Source organism: Choloepus didactylus, chromosome 14 (assembly GCF_015220235.1).
Source record: "Choloepus didactylus isolate mChoDid1 chromosome 14, mChoDid1.pri, whole genome shotgun sequence".
Lineage (NCBI taxonomy): Eukaryota > Metazoa > Chordata > Mammalia > Pilosa > Megalonychidae > Choloepus > Choloepus didactylus.
This window is the reverse complement of record NC_051320.1, coordinates 19,270,058-19,289,594: the sequence shown is the minus strand read 5'-3', so window position 1 is coordinate 19,289,594 and position 19,537 is coordinate 19,270,058. Positions and strand designations below refer to the sequence as shown.

The window sequence follows — 19,537 nt, the reverse complement described above, 5'->3', positions numbered from 1 at the left end:
TGGAGATGCAAAATACATCCATGTTCTCAAAAATTCATATTGGGTTTCTTGTGAAATGTATTGGATAACTTTGTCTAATTTCCCTTTTCCAGCCATTTCTTCCAATGGCAAGGCTATACTGATTGATAAAGCAAGAAAAAGTAGTTCTTTAGCACAAACAGGTCATTAGTGTTATATATAAATACACATATATTTACACATATATGTGTATGTATATTTGTATGCATGTATGTGGATGCTTATATACCTGAACAAATGTAAAGAGAAAGAATGGAGAAGATTCATCTGTCCAAATCTAAACTCATTTACTCCCTGTCTCTCTGAAACCAGCTCTTTTTCCTGACCACTCTATTGATATAAAGGCACCTCTGCCTTCTCAGACATGCAGACTGAAGATCCCTATTGACTCCCTCATCTCCCCTCCTAGTCAGTTGCTATGTCTCAGCAAGGCTTTTAGAGTATCCTTTGATTTCCATTCCCACTAATACTTCATAACTTTCCCTTAAATATAAAAGAGTTTCCTTTAGAAAACAGCCTCAATGCTAATAGACCATTTAGGAATGCAGTAGTTTTGTGTGTATATATGCGTGTATGTTTTAATTTTAAGTTTCTTTTTGCATTTGTGCTGCCAAAGTGAGCACACTGAAGTTTTATTTTGAAGTAATTTCAGACTTACCAAAAATTTGCAAAAATAGTACAAAGAATTCCCCAATATTCCTTACCCAGATTCCTCAAGTGTTAGCATCTAATAAAACCATGATACGATTATAAAAATTAGAAAACTGACATTGGTACAGTGCTATTAACTAATCCACAGGTCTTGTTCAGACATCAACAGTTGTCCTTCCATGTCTGTTTTTCAGTCCGGGATCACATGCTTCCTGTGGTTGTCATGTTCCATCAGTGTCCTTCCATCTGGAAGTGCTTCTCAGTCAGGGTTTCTTTGTCTTCCGTGAGTTTTTTTCTCCCAGCAGCAGGATTTCTCAGAAATTTCAATAAGCCAGTTTACATAGTGAATCTTTAAGGAGGGGATGTAACATTTCAGTCAAACGTACGTCACCATTGGATTCCTCCTTGAGGTTTACTTTGTCGGGTAGGCCTTCTGAGGACACGATGGGAAACATAGGCCCAGGCTATTTTAAGAATATCCTAATATGTGTTCTTGCTTATCTCATTCATCCTGCACAGGCCTATCAGAATAGTCTCCTGAAGTCAGAATTCTATATACATCATTCCCTGTTCATACACTGAAAATAGCTCGTTTTTCACATGTATATCATATATGCTATCATTTATCAATATGGCCTTTATCATAAAGGCCAAATGCCATAACTTGACATTCAACCCCTTATATGATGTCAAAAACCTTTGTTTCCAGCCTTAAGTCACTTCTTCTGTGCATATACCCTTTATTCAAGCCAAAATGAACTACTCTCTCTCCCCCTGGTTTCTTATTTTCATTTCTTTGCTCATGCTTCTCTGTCTATGGAATGCCTTTTCCCTTCTTCTCACTGGAGAGTGAATATTTAGGCTAAGGTCAAATATCACAGCTAAGGTCAAATGTCACAAGAATCTTAATTATGTAACATTTGCTTTCCGTTCTAAGTTATGACACTTTGATTATCTGCCTGATTTCCCTTGTTAGACCACAAGAGATATGGATGAGACCATGTCGAATTCAACTCTGTTTAGTGAAACTCCAACCCCACATCCCCAAGTTCTTAGCAGACTGCTCCGTATAGAGTAGAGGCTTACTGAGTATTTTTCCAAAGAAATGAAACTGCATGCTTTAATTTAGAAAGAAAACAAAAAGTGATGGAACAAGATATTTTTAATGGAATTTATACTAACTTTCATCTTTCCAAGGGACAGCATAAGTACTTTTGGGTGACTTTTTGTTATTATGAAAACCTAGCTTTTTCAACCTAATAATTATTCCAACCTAGGGCTAAAGATGAAAAGTCTGCCAACATCTGAATGACATTAAATTACCCTAAGTAACATGTCAACAAAATTAGCTTTCCTGCTTCTAATATCTCCACAAACATACAGTCGCAGTGTTTGTCTTGATTAATTATTAAACATAACCCAGATTTCCTATATTAATGGCTTTTGTGCTAGATATGATTTCTAATTAAGCTTTGCATTTCACTGATGAAACTGTATTTAAGTCTGTCAAATGTCATAATGCACTTTTGCATTTAATAATCAATGTTTAGCAGATTCTTTGAAAACTCGTTGGGGCAGTAATAATTTATGAAAATTTGCAAATGTGTCTGGGATTATCATGACCACTGGGGCTCTGGAAACTGAATTCTGTTGTTTGGAAATGATATGCCCATGATAACTGATTAGCATACAGAATAAAATCCAACCATACACACACTATAAAGGAGAATGTTGCAGGATAAGGCAAACATGAACTTTAGGCATTTAAATAGTTCATATGCTTTAATTGTGAAAACCCACAGACTCTGCTAATGATAGACAACATTAGTATTAGATTTACACCTATAAGACCAAACAGCCATATAAGAGCTGAGAATTATCTGTAATCCAGATATTACCAAAAGATGGATAATGATGTTACATACACAAAATATATGGTAGATCACCTAAATTCCACTTAGTTTTATCGGTGGGGAAGTGAGGGCTATACAAATTTGAATTGTAATTCTGAAAATTTTGCAAAATACTGTGCATGGTGTTACAAGTATTAAAAGTAAATGTATGATGGAATATTATTTGATCACCAAAAGGAATGAAGTACCAATAATTACTACATCATGGATGAACCTTGAAAACCTTATGGTAAGTGAAAGAAACCAGTCACTGAAAAACATATATTATATGATTCCATTTATAGAAATGTCCTGAATAGTGACAGAAAGTAGATTTGTGGTTGCCTTGGAATGAGGGAAACGGGAATTTAGGGGGTTGATGCTAATGGGTAGGAGTTTCTTTTTGAGGGGATGAATATGCTAAAAGTTGACTGTGGGGATAGTTGCACATATCTGAAAACCACTGAATTGTACACTTTAAGTGGGTGAATTGTATGGTACATGTATATCTCAATAATGCCATTAAAATAATTAGAATAAGCAAACTCATAGAGTCAGAATCTAGAATATAGGTTACCAGGGAGTGGGGTGGGAATAGGGAATGCAAAGTTAAGGTTTAAAATGTACAGAGTTCCTATTTGGGGTGATGGAAATGTTCTGGTAATGGATGGGGCTGATGGTAGCACAACATTGTGAATGTAGATTGACAGCACTGAAATATATATATCTGAATCTGGTTAAAAGGGGAGATTTTAGGTTGCATATATAGTACCAGAATAAATTTTTTTAAAATCCATGGACCTGTACAACATGAACAGTGAACCCTAAGTTAAACCATGGACTATAGTCAATGGTATAATTATAAAAATGTGCTTTCAATGGTTGTAACAAATGTACTACTCCAACACAAGGGGTTAATAATAGGGTTGTATATGGGAATCCTGTATTTGATGCATGATTGTTCTGTAAGCCCACAACTTCCCTAATAATAAATAAGTGAATAAATTAATAAATGGATAAAATACACATATGCTCATTTCAGGCGTGAGCAAAACACAGAGAGAGAATAGACACAGATATGTTAGGAGCGTGGATGTGCAGTCCATGAGTCTGAGTTTGGAATCCAACTCCATTAGCTCACTATCAATGTGAACTTGGGTAATTTACTTCAACTTTCTGTGGGTCTCAGTTTTCACATCTGTAAAATGAGTATAACAATACCTACTTCTTGGATCATTTAGAGGATTAAATGAGTTAATATTTTCAAAGCATGTACAGCTGCTTTAAGCCCATACTATGAGCTTGCTAATTAAATGGAGATGTTAACATAGAAATTAACTAATTAATTAACAGAAAGGTACAGTTTCAAAAACTTAAAATTCCCTTATCTTTTGACTTGCTTTCTTACGCTATGTGAATGTATGCTACTGAATTAGCAATAACGTCGTGTGCTCCTGTCACTATGCAGTTTACTACGGGCAGACGGAAGAGATATCCACACAGCCTTGTGAGAATAAGATTCCACAGGCTACCATGTGGTCTGATGCTACTGTTCATCCTTCTCTATTGAGTTTTAATTTATCTTTCAGTTGAACGTATCTGATATGAAGGGCAGAGAACAGTGATGAATGCTAATGCGATCAGACAGAGCAATGCAAAGGACATGGGAAGGATGTAAATCCAATTCACAGAGCTCTCCGCCTCCCAGGTCTGATCTTGGTGACAATCTCCAAACATGTTAAAGAATGAGACTTGTCACCTATCAGATATGAGGGAGAACACCTTGACAGTGAGGATTCGAAACAATATATACATAAAAGTAGTTCTAAAGAGAAATAGATAAGGTGAGTTTTAAAGATCTCTTCCAGGTTTAGGGAGTAATAGGATTTGTTTACTACTTAAAAAAGATGCTCCTTTTAAAATATATGGATCTTGTTTAATTATTAACATAAGTAGCTGGATCTATTTACCAGAAATAACTGATCCTGAAAATTTAAAAGGGCCCTAAATTGCCTATTGATTATTAGTGACCTAATGACTTTAAAACTGGAACTCCAATAAAATGGAATAACTAGTGATAACTAAGATTAAGAGTGCTGCCAGATGATGAAATAAATATCGTGAGACTTAGGAATGCTTATTGAACTAAGAAAAGCAACAACAATATCTCTTCTACTCCTCTGTAAAAATCATGTGATGGATAAAAATGTATTATTAAAAAAAATGTAATACAACATTTAAAAACATTTTGGGGGAAAACATACCCATAGCTCTACTTCTTTTTTTTTTTTTTTTGCCTTATCTTCCTTTCTTGGCTTTTTATTTAAATCATAAATACCTTTCCATGTATTATATATAACATAATTATTGCTATTTATTTATTAACCATGTGGCTGTACTATAAATTAATGTTTTAAATAGCATATGTTTAGATACACTCAGGTTTTGTTACTATAAATAAAACTGAAATGAATATCTTCATGCAGGTAGTTCTTGATTTCTGTTGAATCATTTTCTCAAGAGAAATTTCATTGAGTAGGGTTCCAGAACCAAAATGTACAGTCATTTAATGGCCCTTGCATGAAAGAATGCCTCTACCAATTTAATACTACCATTACTATATGCAATTATTTTTTAAAATTTCTGAATTAGTGAAAATAATTTTGTAATTTAATGTACACACAGGTTAGTATCAAGGATAATCAAGTTTAATATCTTTGTGTAAAATTTAGATTTTCTCTTATGTAAACAAATTTATTCATATTCTTCATTTATCGATTATTAAACATTGATGTTTTTACTGTATTTAAATGCTCTTACTATGAGTTAAGGAGAATGAACTTTTGTCTGTCATACTTGAGGCAAATATTTTTATTTACTTGCTTCGTTTTAGTTTTGAAAGACTTTCATATTCAGATATTGGGGATTAAATGAGTAAGATATAATACTACTGAATGAGATTAAAAAGTAGTAGAGAGTCTTTCAACCAAAAAGATTTTATCTACCTTCTCTAGTAGGAAAAGGAAATGCTATATTTTAGACTGTAGTTTAGTTTCATATATATTTTTTCCTCCATAAATATGCTTTCCTGTTCCCATACTTGGCTGGGCACCTCCTCAACCAAAACAAATAGCAGCTGCATCAGAAATAACTTGGCATATTCTTTCTGGATACTTTCTCTTTATCAAAGGGGATCAAGACATAGCCTCATTAAATTGCATCCACTATTTACAGAGTATTCATTCTGTGATTTGTAAATCTAAAACCCCCCAAATTTCTTCAATAATTCACTCAACAACTATGAATGAGTGGCACTTGGAGCTGGGTACAGCCTTATTGTATTGGGGATATGGTGATAAACAAGGCAAAGTCTCAGCCCTCATGGAGCTTACTACTGGCTTTTCACTGGGTACTTCAATCCTTGTTTCACTGTAGCAATTCTGATATTTTTAATGAAAATATGCAAATATATCCAGTCAGCCAAATGCTTTGAGAGGCAGAGGTGGCAACAAATTCAAGGATACTGGCATGAAGAAAGTAGATGCATATTCAGTAAAAGTTGGGTGGTGTGCAATTGCAAAACAGTGGAATAGGAAGCTTTACAAATCACTCCTCCCCCAGAAAAATAAAAGAGTGGGAAAAGAGCCTGGAATAACTAGGTGGTAACCCTGGGACTAGAATGGACATTTTGAACAAGTTCAAGAGTGCCAGAGGGAGTGAGAGGCTGCCAGGAGTTCAGCTTTGGTGAGTGAAAGTAGGAACCCTTGACCTTACTGCTTAGCCTTGGGACTGAAGAAATGATTGGGGCAATGTGGCCGGATTCTGGGAGCAGCTGGCTAGGGCCACGGCTAGCAGATTAAAAAACACTCTTCCTCCAAAAGTTGGGGCTGAAGGTTGTAGTTGGTCTGGGGAATCCCTGAGGGGCCAGCACAGAAGCACTTCTAGTCTCCCACCAGGGTCCACCTGGACTTGAAGACTTAGTGAAACTTCTTTGGTTATTTTTTTTTAGTTCTGTGTGTGGGTGTGTGGGTGTTTCCTGGTCTGGTGGATCCCTGAGGGCAAAGACTCTGGACTTAGTTTCAGCCCTCTGTGCAGCAGCAGCAGCTTTTGGCTTTCCACCAGCCCATAACAAGAGATTGGAGACGCAGTGCACTTCACAATTTTTCACCTTGCTTTTTGCTTTTCTTGTTTTGTTTTGTAATTATTGCTATTTATCCATTAACCATATCAGTCTGCTTGTTAGTATTTCTTTTCTTTTCTTTCCCTCCCCACCCTCTCTTTTTCTGCCTTTTTTTTCTCCTTCTTGTTCAAAATCTGGTGGACTGACAAGTGAGAGGATTAGATTTCCAGAGTGACCACGTCATCATCCTCAGAATGGCCAGTTCTCAATAAAACGTTACAAAACATACAAGGATCTGGGAAAGCATGGATCACCCAAATAACTAAAATCAGAAAGGAAAATGGTGATATCATTGTTGACCTTACAGAACTAGAAAAAGGATTATAAGAGAGTATTACGGAAATTGTGTGCCAGCAAACTAGATAATCTGAAGAAATGGAAAAATTCCTAGAAATACATCGATTATCCAAATTGATTCAAGAAGAAATAGAAAACATCAACAAACCTGTAACAAGTAAGGTGATTGAATCAATATTCAAAAATCTTCCACCAAAGAAAAATCCAGGAGCATATAGCTTCACTGGTGAATTCTACCAAAACTTTAAAGAAGAATTAATACCAATGTTTCTTAAACTCTTCCAAAGAATTCAAGAGGAGGTAACACTCTAATTCATTCTATGAGGCCAGCATAACTCTGATACCAAAACCTGGTAAAGATATCACAAGGAAAGAAAATTACAGACCAATTTGCCTTATAAATATAGATGTGAAAATCCTTCACAAAATACTAACAAATTGAATACAAGGGCATATTAAAAACATTATACACTATGACCAAGTGGGATTCATCCCAGGAGTGCAAGGGTGCTTCAACATATGAAAATCAATCAATGTAATAAACTACATAAACAGAATGAAGAAAAAACCCCACAATTATCTCAATAGATGCAGAAAAGGCATTCTACAAAATCTAGCACCTTTTCCTCATAAAAACAGTCAGAAAAATAGGAATAGAAGGGGACTTTCTCAACATGGTAAAGACGGTTTATGAAAAATTCACAGCTAATATTGACACAATGGTGAAAGACTTACAGCTTTCCCCTTACAATCAAGAATGAGACAAGTATGCTTCTTTCACACTGCTATTCAATACTGTACTAGAAGCTCTTACCAGAGCAATTAGGCAAAAATTGGAAAGGAAGGAATAAAACTATATCTGTTTGTAGATGATGTGATCTTATATATAGAAAATCCAAAGGAATACATAAGGAAAATAAGCTAATAAATGAATCCAGCAAAGTGGAGGAGTACAAGATCAACATACAAAAAACAGTTGTGTTCCTGTACACTAGCAGTGAGCAATCCAAAGAAGCAAACAGTTCTATTTACAGTAGCAAATAAAATAATAGAATATCTGTGGATAAATTTAAGGATACAAAAGACTTGTATCCTGAAAACTACAAAACACTGCTGCAAAAATTTAAGGAAGACCTAAATAAATGGCAAGACATCCCGTGTTCATGGATTGGAAGAGTTAACATTATTAATATGTCAGTTTTACCAAAAGCAAGATAAAAACTCAATGCAACCCTAATTAAAACTCCAGAAGACTTTTTTTGTAGAAATGGAAAAAATTATCCTTAAATATACATGGAAGTACAAGGGGTCCCAAATAACCGAAACAATCTTGAAAAAGAAAAACAGGTTTGCAGGACTCATACTTCCTGATTTCAAATTGTATTGCAATTGAATACAACTCTGTGGGACAGAGCTGAAAGTCCAGAAAGACCCATACAGCTATGGCCAAATGATATTGAACAAGGGTGCTAAATACATGCAGGGGAAAAAGAATAGTCTCTTCAATAAATGGTTTTGGAAAAACTGGATATCAACATGCAGACCTCTACCTCATACCATATACAAAAATCAACTCAAAATGTATCAAGGACTTAAATATAAGAGCTAAAACTAGAAAACTGTTAGAAAATAACACAGGGGCAAATCTTCATGTCCTGGGAGTTGGCAATGTATTCTTAGATAAGACACCAAAAGCACAAACACCAAAAGAAACAGTAGATAAATTTGATTTCATCAAAATTAAAAACTTTTGTGCATCCAAGGAAATTATCAAGATAGTGAAAAGACAATGGGAATGGGAAAAATAATTTCATATCATCTATTGGGAAGGGTTTATTGGCCAGAATATATAAGAAACTTTTACAATGTAACAACAAAAAGACAAACACCCAATTTAAAAATGGGAAAGGTCTTGAATAGACATTTTTCCAAGAAAGATATGCGTTTACGTGGCCAATGAACATATGAAAAGATTTTCAACATCATTAGCCATTAGGGAAATACAAATCAAAACCACAGTGAGATACTACTTCATACCCACAAGGATATCTATTATTAACAACATGGAAATAATAAGCCTTGGAGATGATGTGGAGAAATTGGAACTCTAGTACATGTTGAAATGTGCTGCAACCTGGAAGACCCTTATGCTCAGTGAGAAAAGGAAGACACATAAGGACAAATTTATATGATATCACTTACAGGAGATGACTAGAAAAAACAAATTTGTACAGGGAAAAAGCAGATAAGAGGTTACTGGGGGAGGAGAGGATGGGAGGAGGGAGAAAGGGGGAGAGTTTGTTTGTAAAAAATAAGAATAGTTGGGCTCTCAGAATAGGGATATATGATTGATGTATCCTTTGAAGATTGTCGGAATGACACTTTTCATGCCAGAAATGGGAGAGCTCCTTAGATAACTGGCACCCTTTGGCTTTGAAAGAAGGACCAGAGCAAGCAGGGAGAGGGACAAAGCAATTATAGTAAAAACATGAATTCTTGCAATAAAAGACTGCTGAGTGCTTCTGTGCCGTGAATTGTGCAAATCATTTTCTCTACATTTTCTTCCTTCGGATCCAGGGCACCTTTAGCAATTGTTGCACTTTTGTCTGTTTCACCCTGCCAGTTTTTGAACGATAGATTCTTCCTTTTGTGTTTATCTACTCCAGACTTTGGAATCTCTTGTTGGTCATTTATTCATTCAACAAATATTGATTCACCATCAATCTCCTAGTTACTGAGACGTCAGAAATTGAACAAGTAATAAAAAGGACACAACTCTAACCGTGAAGGAGCTTTCATTCTAGTAGACAGACAGACAACAAACTCAGTGACTATAAAAGAGTGTGCTCAAGAGACAGGATGTTTAGGGCAGCCTGGGGATAAGTGAGGACAAGTCTAAGAAATGCTCTCAAAAACATGGGCACAGTTCTTTCATATAGCATTATTTATAACAGTGAGAGGTTACCATCCAAATGTCCATCAATTGGGATTGTTAAACAATGAAACATTTCTGCACTGACACGAAATAGCCATATAAGAAATAAAAATTGGAAGGCCCAAGAAGAGTGTATAATTTTCTTGTACTTGCATAAAGTCACTTTGGAATTGTATGCCCCCAAACCTAAAAACAGGCAAACAAGAAAACAAAACAAAAAATGGTTGCCTATTGGGGAAGAGAGATGGAGAACCAGGAAAATGGGGCAAAAGGGTGGGAGAGGAGGTATTTTCACTGCATACATTTTTATGACTTTGAACCAAGTGAATGTATTATTGATTTGAAATTCAAATTAAAAATCCTGAAACATTTCAGTTAAGTTTGGAAAGATGTCTATAAAGGGAGCGCAAAGCATTCTGCTGTTCCAGACCCTTATGAGAAGCTGGAGCTCATCACCTTCTTTCTGAGTGCTGTTATTTTGTTAATTTCCATAAAGCTTGTGCACAGTTCAAGTACAAGGCTTACGACTGAGGTTTAGTTTCTTCCAGTCCCAAGCTCTACTCTTATGTAGGACAATTGTTTGGGCAGAATTCACTAGCAGAGTTGTATCCATTGTTAAATCATTTAAATACTCCTCTCATATGGTAGAGAGCTGCTTGCCTGAAACTCTGAAGGACTTTCCTCCATGTTCTGGCTCCTCTGAAGGTCCCTCCCCTTAATCCGTCTAGACATCCCTTCACCTACAGAAATTAAAGGGGCAGCCCCTGCTCAGCAGTGCCTCCAGGACATGGCCCAGCTGCCCTCTGTCTTTCTGGTTGGCTGGTGACCGTGTGCCATGGGCCATTAAATACTGTGACCCTCCTCTCTTGTATTCAGTAATAAGCTGGACATCTTGGCACGTCTAAGGCAGTACAGGAAGGATATAGATAACATCAGATAACAATTCTAATATTGTAAACTTATTCATATGAAATAAACAAAGAATAAAAGATGCCCATGTAAAATCAACCACAACAATAATACATTCCTTGGTAGTTGTGAAACAATTTCAGGGTACATTTATTTTGATATACAAAGACAAAATATTGGAAATCTGGCCTTACATATATAGTGCACAAGAAAAGTCAGAGAGCAACAACTAATTTTTTATTGCCTGAAGGCTGAGCCGTCGAGTCAGAACCTTGTACATACATGAAAGGCTTTGAATGTTCACTAAAATAATAAGCCAAGGAATTCATTTATGTGACAAGTACTTTTAGTTGGCAACATATGCAATTTATTTAATATTTCTCTTAAGGGCAAGTTTTTATATAACAATACAGCTCCTTATCAAATCAATACTTTTAACTTGCTATTCATTTGAATTCGAATTCCAAATACTACGGCATTCCACTGCATTATAAACGTTTGGCCACCATGCCATCATTCCACAAAATGGGTTTGCAATACTATAAGCGTGTTTTAAAAAGGAAGAAGATCTGTCCACAAATTAAAGATTCTACAAAAATGCTTTAAATATTGAAAAAAACTGGTAAGCATCTTTAGAGTCTAGTATATAACAGAATTCTTTTATATCTTAAAATAGACTGAAAAATTTTAAGAAAATATATGCCTCCATATTATTTAATATAAATATTTAAACATAAATATTTTGCCACAGTTTCCTACATAGCTCTAGAAGATAAAAGAAGGCCAGAGACTAAGGAAAAACTGATAAGCATATATTGACAAATTATAGTATATTATACTTATACTTGTAAATATGACTATAGAAACCAAGAATGATCAGATTCTATATTACATCTCTGAAGGAAAATTCCTTGGCATTGAGGTACCTCCCCATCTTCTTTGAATTTAGTGTCAAATTTGTCTCTCTTTGAACTAGAGTGCTAAAACATCTTTGCTTTGTTTTTCATTCTTATTTTTAGTTTTTCTAGGACACATTTTTTACCATCCTAAACAACATAGCTATATGCTCTCTACAACACTGCAATTCAAAATTATTTTAAATTATTTTAAAGTGTTAGACATGCAGATTGAACAATAATTAACAGATTGTTTAAACCAGGTGAAGGCCGTTACATTGGTGGCCCCAAAGGAGCCATGGCACTGGGATTCTCCCCTCTCTACAGCCTCCCTCACAGTGATGCTGGGCTTCGTCACATGCTGTGCTTTAGCCAGTGGGACAAGAGCAAGCATCACAAGCATTATACAAGTGGAGGCTCAATGCATGCTTGTGAATTGGGGTTTCCTACCTTGGAATGCAGCTGTCATGTGGTGGGAAAGCCTTCCAAGTTAACTGGAGAAAAGGAAGTCATATGGAGAGAACTGAGGCTAACAGCCAGCACCAGATATGGGAGTGAGAACTTTTGGATGCTTCAGCCCCAGCAAAGCTGCCTGAGGAATGGCTTCCATAAGTGGCCTGAGATGACATCATGTAGAGCAGAAGAACTACCCTGCTGATCCCTGCCCAAACTCCTAACCCACAGAACTCAAAGCAATAAAATGATACTGCTTTAAATAATTATGTTTTGAAATGGTTTGTTACACAGCAGCAGATAGTGGATAAAATAAGTTATAGTAAGGATTTCTTAAAGTTCTTTCTGGAAATAATTCCAAGGTACTTTCTTCACTGACATACCCCTCTTATATTTATGGTACTTATTTATTTATTGTTATTATTGACCTTGTATCTCTTTATTTTGACTGCAACTTTAAGTAGTTGGACATAGGAACTGAGATGGTTAGTTTGTGTGAAAAGTCTGGTTGAGATTGTGTTCAGTGTATTTTGACTCAAACATAATGCCAAGTTTTGCTGGTTCTCAAAGGAACACCATTCTTGATTATGTGATACATCTTAAGTTAATTCCAATCCCAACTGTGGTCAAACTGTGGGTGGGACAGTAGGGTGTAAACAAATTAACTTCAAGGAATTCCTGACACATAACCTTCCTGGGTCCATTCAAGCCAGTCCCCTTCCATGTGTCTCCATATGGGATGGTATCCTGACAAGAAATTTCTAGGCACCAAAATACCTAAGACTCCCTGGAGGGATTTGCTTTTTAAAGAATAACTGTTTGAAATGTGAGGTTTATTAGATTGAGCAAGTTACTGTCTGAGTAACCATTGGATGTGAGTTTCCATCCTTCTCTTTCTGGAATAAAGTATGTTAGTAAAAGAAGGTATTAGTAGTAGAAGTATAAATAAAAGTGCATTAGCAGAAGAGCAGAAGGTAGCTGATGGGCAATGCACCACTTCTAGGGGAATGATGTGGATTGTATCTCAAGTTAGTCACTCCAGCAACTAATTGGTCTTAAAACCAGAGTTTGGGTGCCAAGAGGAAAAAGACAACCTGCCATTATATGTAACCAATGATGTAATTGCTGCAATTTCCATCTTTGAAAGGATGTTTATGTCTCATCTGTGGCATTTTCTCCCATGGAGGGCAGTTTTGGATATACAAAGTCCTGAACAGACAAAGACATAAAAGTGACACTTACAGAGAGTAGTATTTGGACAGCGCTGTGGATGACCTCCAGGTACTGGAAGGCGACGATGCAGCCTGTGACTGAGACATACGTGTAATCGTCCATCGTTCCGTGCGCCGACGGAGGTAGCACTCTTCGGACACAACCAGGTCCGTGTTCCCTCCACCACGACCGGTGGACAGAGATGTTGAATGTCATTAAATCTGTATCCTGGGTGGGCCGGGAGAGAAGAGAGCGAAAGGACACAATCACATCACATCACGTCTTTGACTTTGACCTTTGTAAGAATTCAGGATGAATAAAATTGCGGAAAGAATTTTCAAGTATGTTAACAAAAGATGGATCATATCCCTAAACTACTCAGTTACCATTATTCGATGAGGGGAATGATGCTTTGAATAATATTAATGTTTTATGATTAGCACACATTAAAGATCCAGAGAGAGACTCTCCATGTGTTTATTTTTAGCATTATTTTGTTCATTTGAAACTTATTTTCTGCATTTTCTAGTTGCTGCGTCATCATGAGCTAATATTTATTGAGTTCTTTATACATACTATATATGCTAGACATTGTTCTAAGTGGTTTTCAAATATTTTATCCTTTAATGTTCATGTTTGGACAATTACCAGCCTCATTTTACAGATCAGATGTGGCAGGCTGAATGATGGCCTGAAAGATGTCCACATCCTCAACCTGGAATCTGTAAATAGTCCCTTATATGGCAAAGACTTTGCACATGTGACCAAATTACAGCCTTTGAGATGAGACTAAATTGAGGCTCTTTATCTGGTGTGTCCTAGGTGTTATCAGGTGACGGTATGTATCCTTATAAGAGGGAGGCAGGGGGAGATTTGACACAGAGAAAAGGAGAAGGCTATGTGACCTGGAGGAAGACTGAAGGAATGCTGGCAGCCACCTGGAGCTGGAAAAGGTAAGGAACGGATTCTCCAGTAACGCTTCTGGAGGGAGTACAGCCCTGCCCACCTTGATTCTGGCTCAGTGAAACTGATTTCAGACTTTTGGCCCCCAGAACTGTGAGAGGATAGATTTCTGTCATTTTTAAGCCACACGGTTTGTGGTAATTTGTTACAGCGGCTGTAAGAAACTAACACAGAGGAAGAAAGCAGGTCACAGAGAGGTAAATTAATTTGTCCAAGGTAGCACAGCAAGCTGTAGAAGAGACAGGACCTGCTCACATGCAGCTTGTACTTTTGCCTTGATGCTGTGCTGTCTCCCGTGACCTGATGTTGTTTCCCCTGCCAGTCTCTTATGAGTCCTTTATCCTGAAATCCTTCCCCAGCCCAGGAGCTAGGTCCTTCCTCCTTAGCTGTTTCTGGAAAATAGCACTACAGCCCATCCAAAGAACAAAGAAGGCAACCCCTGACTTAAAACATGCTTTCACAACTCTTGGCAGAGACAACAGTCTTGGAAGGTTTTCAATCCTCAAGAGATGTCCATCAGCATTTCCAGAATGTTTTTGTCATAAACAACAGAGTGAAAAGAAGAGACAAGGAATCAGACCCTCCATTCCCAGACTCCCAATAAAATAGAGATTACAACTGCCACTGGTGTGGAACTGGAAGGAGGAGAGGAGCTGGGGGCTCACAGTCTGGGCTCTGGACCTTCAGGGAGGCTGTGGATGCAGAAGCAAGGTTGACTTCCCAGCCTCCCCTTCGAGTGACTGCTGTGGTCCAGGGAGCATCTGAACGGAGGACCACAGCCCTGGTTGAGAGCCAAGGATGCTCCTGTGTGCATTCCGGTTCGCCCTGGGAGGATGGCCCCACTTTAGGGGTCTTGGACACTCACTCCTACATGTGCCTGAAATTGAGTTACCTCTGAAAACTGAGGGGAAGTGAGTGAGAAATGGAAAACCCCTGAGGTTACACGTGGTGGGGACTGAAAGCGACCCGTGTGAGAGCACCCAGTGGGGATAGGGTGAAACCCGCCCCAGGTACACTCTGCTGTGTTTGGTAAGTGAATGTGAATCACGAGGTTGGAAATGCATCCAGTCCACTTTAGTAGGCAAAGCGAAATGTAAAAACACACGTTTAGATTTTCCTCGGCTCATGGAATTCAAAGCACAATTATAGAGAATGCCTCAATTTAAATTGATAGTAAAGCATTTTATACCTTTCTTTTTTCTTGGTTCTTGATTTGCTACACATATCATTCAGTTGCCTTCACAGCTACAGCATTTTATTGATAATATAATATTTTACATCATTTATTGGTTGTTGATTTGCTACACATATTTGCAGTTACTTCTTGAAGGGAAACTATTATAGAAAAATAATTGCTTTCGCTAATGAATTCAGTTTAATCCAAGGTAACTTATTTGCAGGCAAACTTCAGAAATGCACACGAATTACATCCTTTCTGGCCATCAGATTTAATCTCTTACATTTAGTCTTGATCACTACAGAAGAACTATCTATTATTTCCCATTTTAATAGAATGAATCAGTATAATCTCAAAATTCATAGCAATTTCTATTCTTTAAGCATTCTTGTGCAGAGACCTTCTGTATTGCAGAACTATAAGCTCCTTCCAATATGGCTTTGACTCAAATTTATATTATACAATAAAACAAAAGTGAATTTATGAACTAACGACACGTACCAGTTACACTCATAAAATCTCTCACTGTAGTTCTCAATTTGTTGGCACTATAACATATTTATAAACTTTAGTACTCTTTGCAATGACCATATTAAAATTTGAATGAGAACATAAATAGTATCAACTTACTTTTAAAGTTCAAACTTCTTATTTACATTTATTATAAAATTTTCTCATAAGTTTGGGTCTGATTTCTACCTCTGTGACGTGTGATAACTCAATTTCATATACGAGGCATGCTAGAGGAAATGCAACCCAGGAAACTACAACAATATTTTTATAAAGAAAAAGAAATAAATACAGAAGTTCACTTATTTTGATGCAGCTTTATTTGTTACATCAAAGTCTATAGTTTTGAAATACATTGGTTGATGCTAAACCATAGATCAATAAAGTAATCTTAAAAAAAATTTGTAGTAGTTCAAGGGTCATTTTTTCTTTGCTTCTTGGAAGTAGAGTATTAGGTGATGATTTAAGCACACAATGGTTAAGAAAATTGACAATTGTTTTTGCCATTGTCTTTAGACTTTAAAAGCTGTAAACAATGATAATTGAATTTACACAAGTGTATGTGATTACCAAGGGAGAATTTGCAGAGCAGTCAAGAAGACAGCAAGGAGAGAGGAGAAGAGAAACCAGAAAATGAAACCAAGTAGGTGGGTTTTGGAGGTTGCAAGGACAGCTGAGAGAGAGCCCATCAAGGACAAGAGAAGAGAAAATTTCAGAGACTGCCGTACGATCACTGCCTCTAAACCTGCTAAAAAGAAAACTAATGAATTTATTGATTAGTGATGCAGTGGGGACCTTATAAAATGCAATTCCAAGAGAGTAGTGGGAGTGAAAAACTGGATTACAAGGAATTGAGAGGACTTAGAAGAAAGGATTTGGCGTACAGACTGTTTTTCTCCTGGAGTTTGGGAGTTGAGGTGGTGAGAGATAGAGGATGGTGGCTTGAAGGGTGGGTAAGGAGACCTGATTTTAGATGTATCTTCCCACACTTGTGAAGTTTTGACTTAAACGAAAATTATTCTAGAATGTCTGCTTTTACCCTAACATATATTCACAAATGTTTAAAAGGTTCTTTGTCTCATTACTGTGAATTCCAATTTGTTCCCATTTTTCTTCAATACTTGAATTAAGCAAAAAGTATCCCCCCAATTCTTTGAGATTTTGTTAACTGTCAATGTGGGCATACCTACTCACATTCTATTCAAAGTAAGTGGAGCTACAGTATTGGAATCAGCTCATATACTAAAAAAAAAAAATCTGAATATTCACTTTTTAATAGCATACCATCACACAATTTCTCATGAATCAAAGAACTAATCTACCTCTTATTCTCCTTTAATCTTTTAACCATCTGTTCTTTCAGTGTCTAATTTAACTTAGTTAATCCTTTCTACTTCTAGAAATGGACCCCAAATTACTACTATCCATTTGCTTTGATTTCTCCTTGCTGCTCGAACATCATTGAATCCATTTTTATATAGCTATATCCTTTCTTTGCCTTTTTACTTTCTTTTCTCACAAGCTAGCTCAAACTGGAAGTGAAATGTGACCTTGGAGAGAAGTCCACATTACTTCTTGGGAGTATTGTGGTGTTGGGGAGTTTCTGTATGTTGAAAGGTGGTGTGAGATCTTTTCAAATTCATACTTCCCTTTCTCATTCATTTAGGAGATGACATAGGTCTTACAAATATATTTCTTAAGAAAGGTAAGTGTAGGGAGGATCAACAATCTTTCTTATGTTGAGAAAAGACTTGAGATAGTGTGCAAAAGTAGGAGGAAAAGAATCATGGAAAGTCCTATTTTTCTTCCCTAAATTACACACACATGCTATTTGATGCTGCTCAAAGAAACCAAACAAAAACTCCCATTTTCCTAACATTGAATCTAAAGAAATCATTAGTCCTGATTAGAAGATAATAATGTGAATGAAGTACACTTTAACTGCAGGACTACCCTGAAATGAGAAGGCAGCAAACATCTGCAATTAGCAGGATAACTTCTAATTTTCATTTAAATGTCAAACTCCCCTTCTCTTATCTGCATTTATTTTTTAGATGTCCATTCACTGGCCATTTCTTCCTTTGTATTGGTTTGTCTACTTTTTTTTTAAATGTAATTTTACTGAAATATATTCACATACCATACATTCATCCAAAGTGTACAATTGTTCACAGTATCATCATATAGTTGTGCATTCATCTCTGCAATCAATTTTTGAATATTCTCATTACTCCAAAAAATAGAAATAAAAATAAAAGTATAAAAGAACACCCAAAACATACCATATCCCTCCTCCTCCCTTATTATTCATTTACCTTTTTCCCCATTTTTCTTCTCATTTGTCCATACACTGGGTAAAAGAAGTGTGAGTAATAAGTTTTCCACAATCACACAATCACACCATACACAATCATCTTCAAGAATCAAGGATACTAGATTGCAGTTCAACAGTTGCAGATATTTCCTTCTAGTTATTCTAATAAACTAAAAGCTAAAAAAGGGATATTTATATAATGTATGCGTTACCTCCAGAATGACCTCTTGACTCCATTTGGAATCTCTCAGCCACTGAAACTTAATTTTGTTTCATTTCTTTTCCCCCTTTTGGTTCATAAGGTTTTCTCAATCTTACAACGCTGGGTCCAGGCTCATCCCCAGGAATCAAGTCCCATGTTGTCAGGGAGATTTACACCCTTGGGAGGGAAACATGTCCCATGTAGGGGGAAGGGCAGTGAGTTTACCTGCAGTGTTGGCTTAGAGAGAGAGGTCACATCTGAGCAACAAAAGAGGTTATCTGGGGGTGATTTCCAGGCACAATTATAAGTAGGTTTAGCCTCTCCTTTGCAGTAACAAGCTTCATAAGGGCAAGATGCAAGATCGAGGGCTTGGTCTACTACACTGGTAGTCCCTAATGCTTGCGAGAATATCAGGAATTCCCCAGCTGGGGAAGTTTAATATTTCCATATTTTTCCCCAGTCTCTCAAAGAGGCTTTGCAAATACTTTTTACTCTCTGCCCAAATTACTCTGGGATGTATTGGGGCTTCACGCTTGCCAACCAGATCTCACTCTTTATTCAAGGTTCCATGGAATTATGATGTTTGAGTAAACTGACCATACAAGTTAAAGTATACAGTATGCTACAGAAAATATCGATTTTGCACCAAATGAACATCTCTTCCTTTGGTCCCACACAGAGGCCAAAGTTTTACAACACAGTTAATATCATACTCTACCCTTTACTCTGAGCTACCCCAGTCTCAACCAAGTCCATTTCATTCATATCTCCAATCAAAGTCTGATCGTCTTTTCAACCTCTGTAACAGTTGCTACATGGGGCAATGCCAACACTCACAGCTGCCGAACTCTGGCTCTGAGTCCCAGGCACCACACAGACACCCGAAGCTCCAGGGACCAACCAGGTCACATACAGACAGCTCAGCATC

General features: G+C 36.8%; 1 protein-coding gene across 1 annotated transcript in view; it reads right to left on the bottom strand.

Annotated features, from left to right (window-relative positions):
• The window catches only part of NKAIN3 (sodium/potassium transporting ATPase interacting 3), a 660,746-nt gene that overhangs the window by 142,954 nt on the left and 498,255 nt on the right, over nt 1-19,537 (bottom strand). Inside the window, exon 4 of the mRNA XM_037803434.1 lies at nt 13,474-13,671. Within this exon, the coding sequence (XP_037659362.1) occupies nt 13,474-13,671 (198 nt within the window). The remainder of the gene's footprint in view (nt 1-13,473; nt 13,672-19,537) is intronic.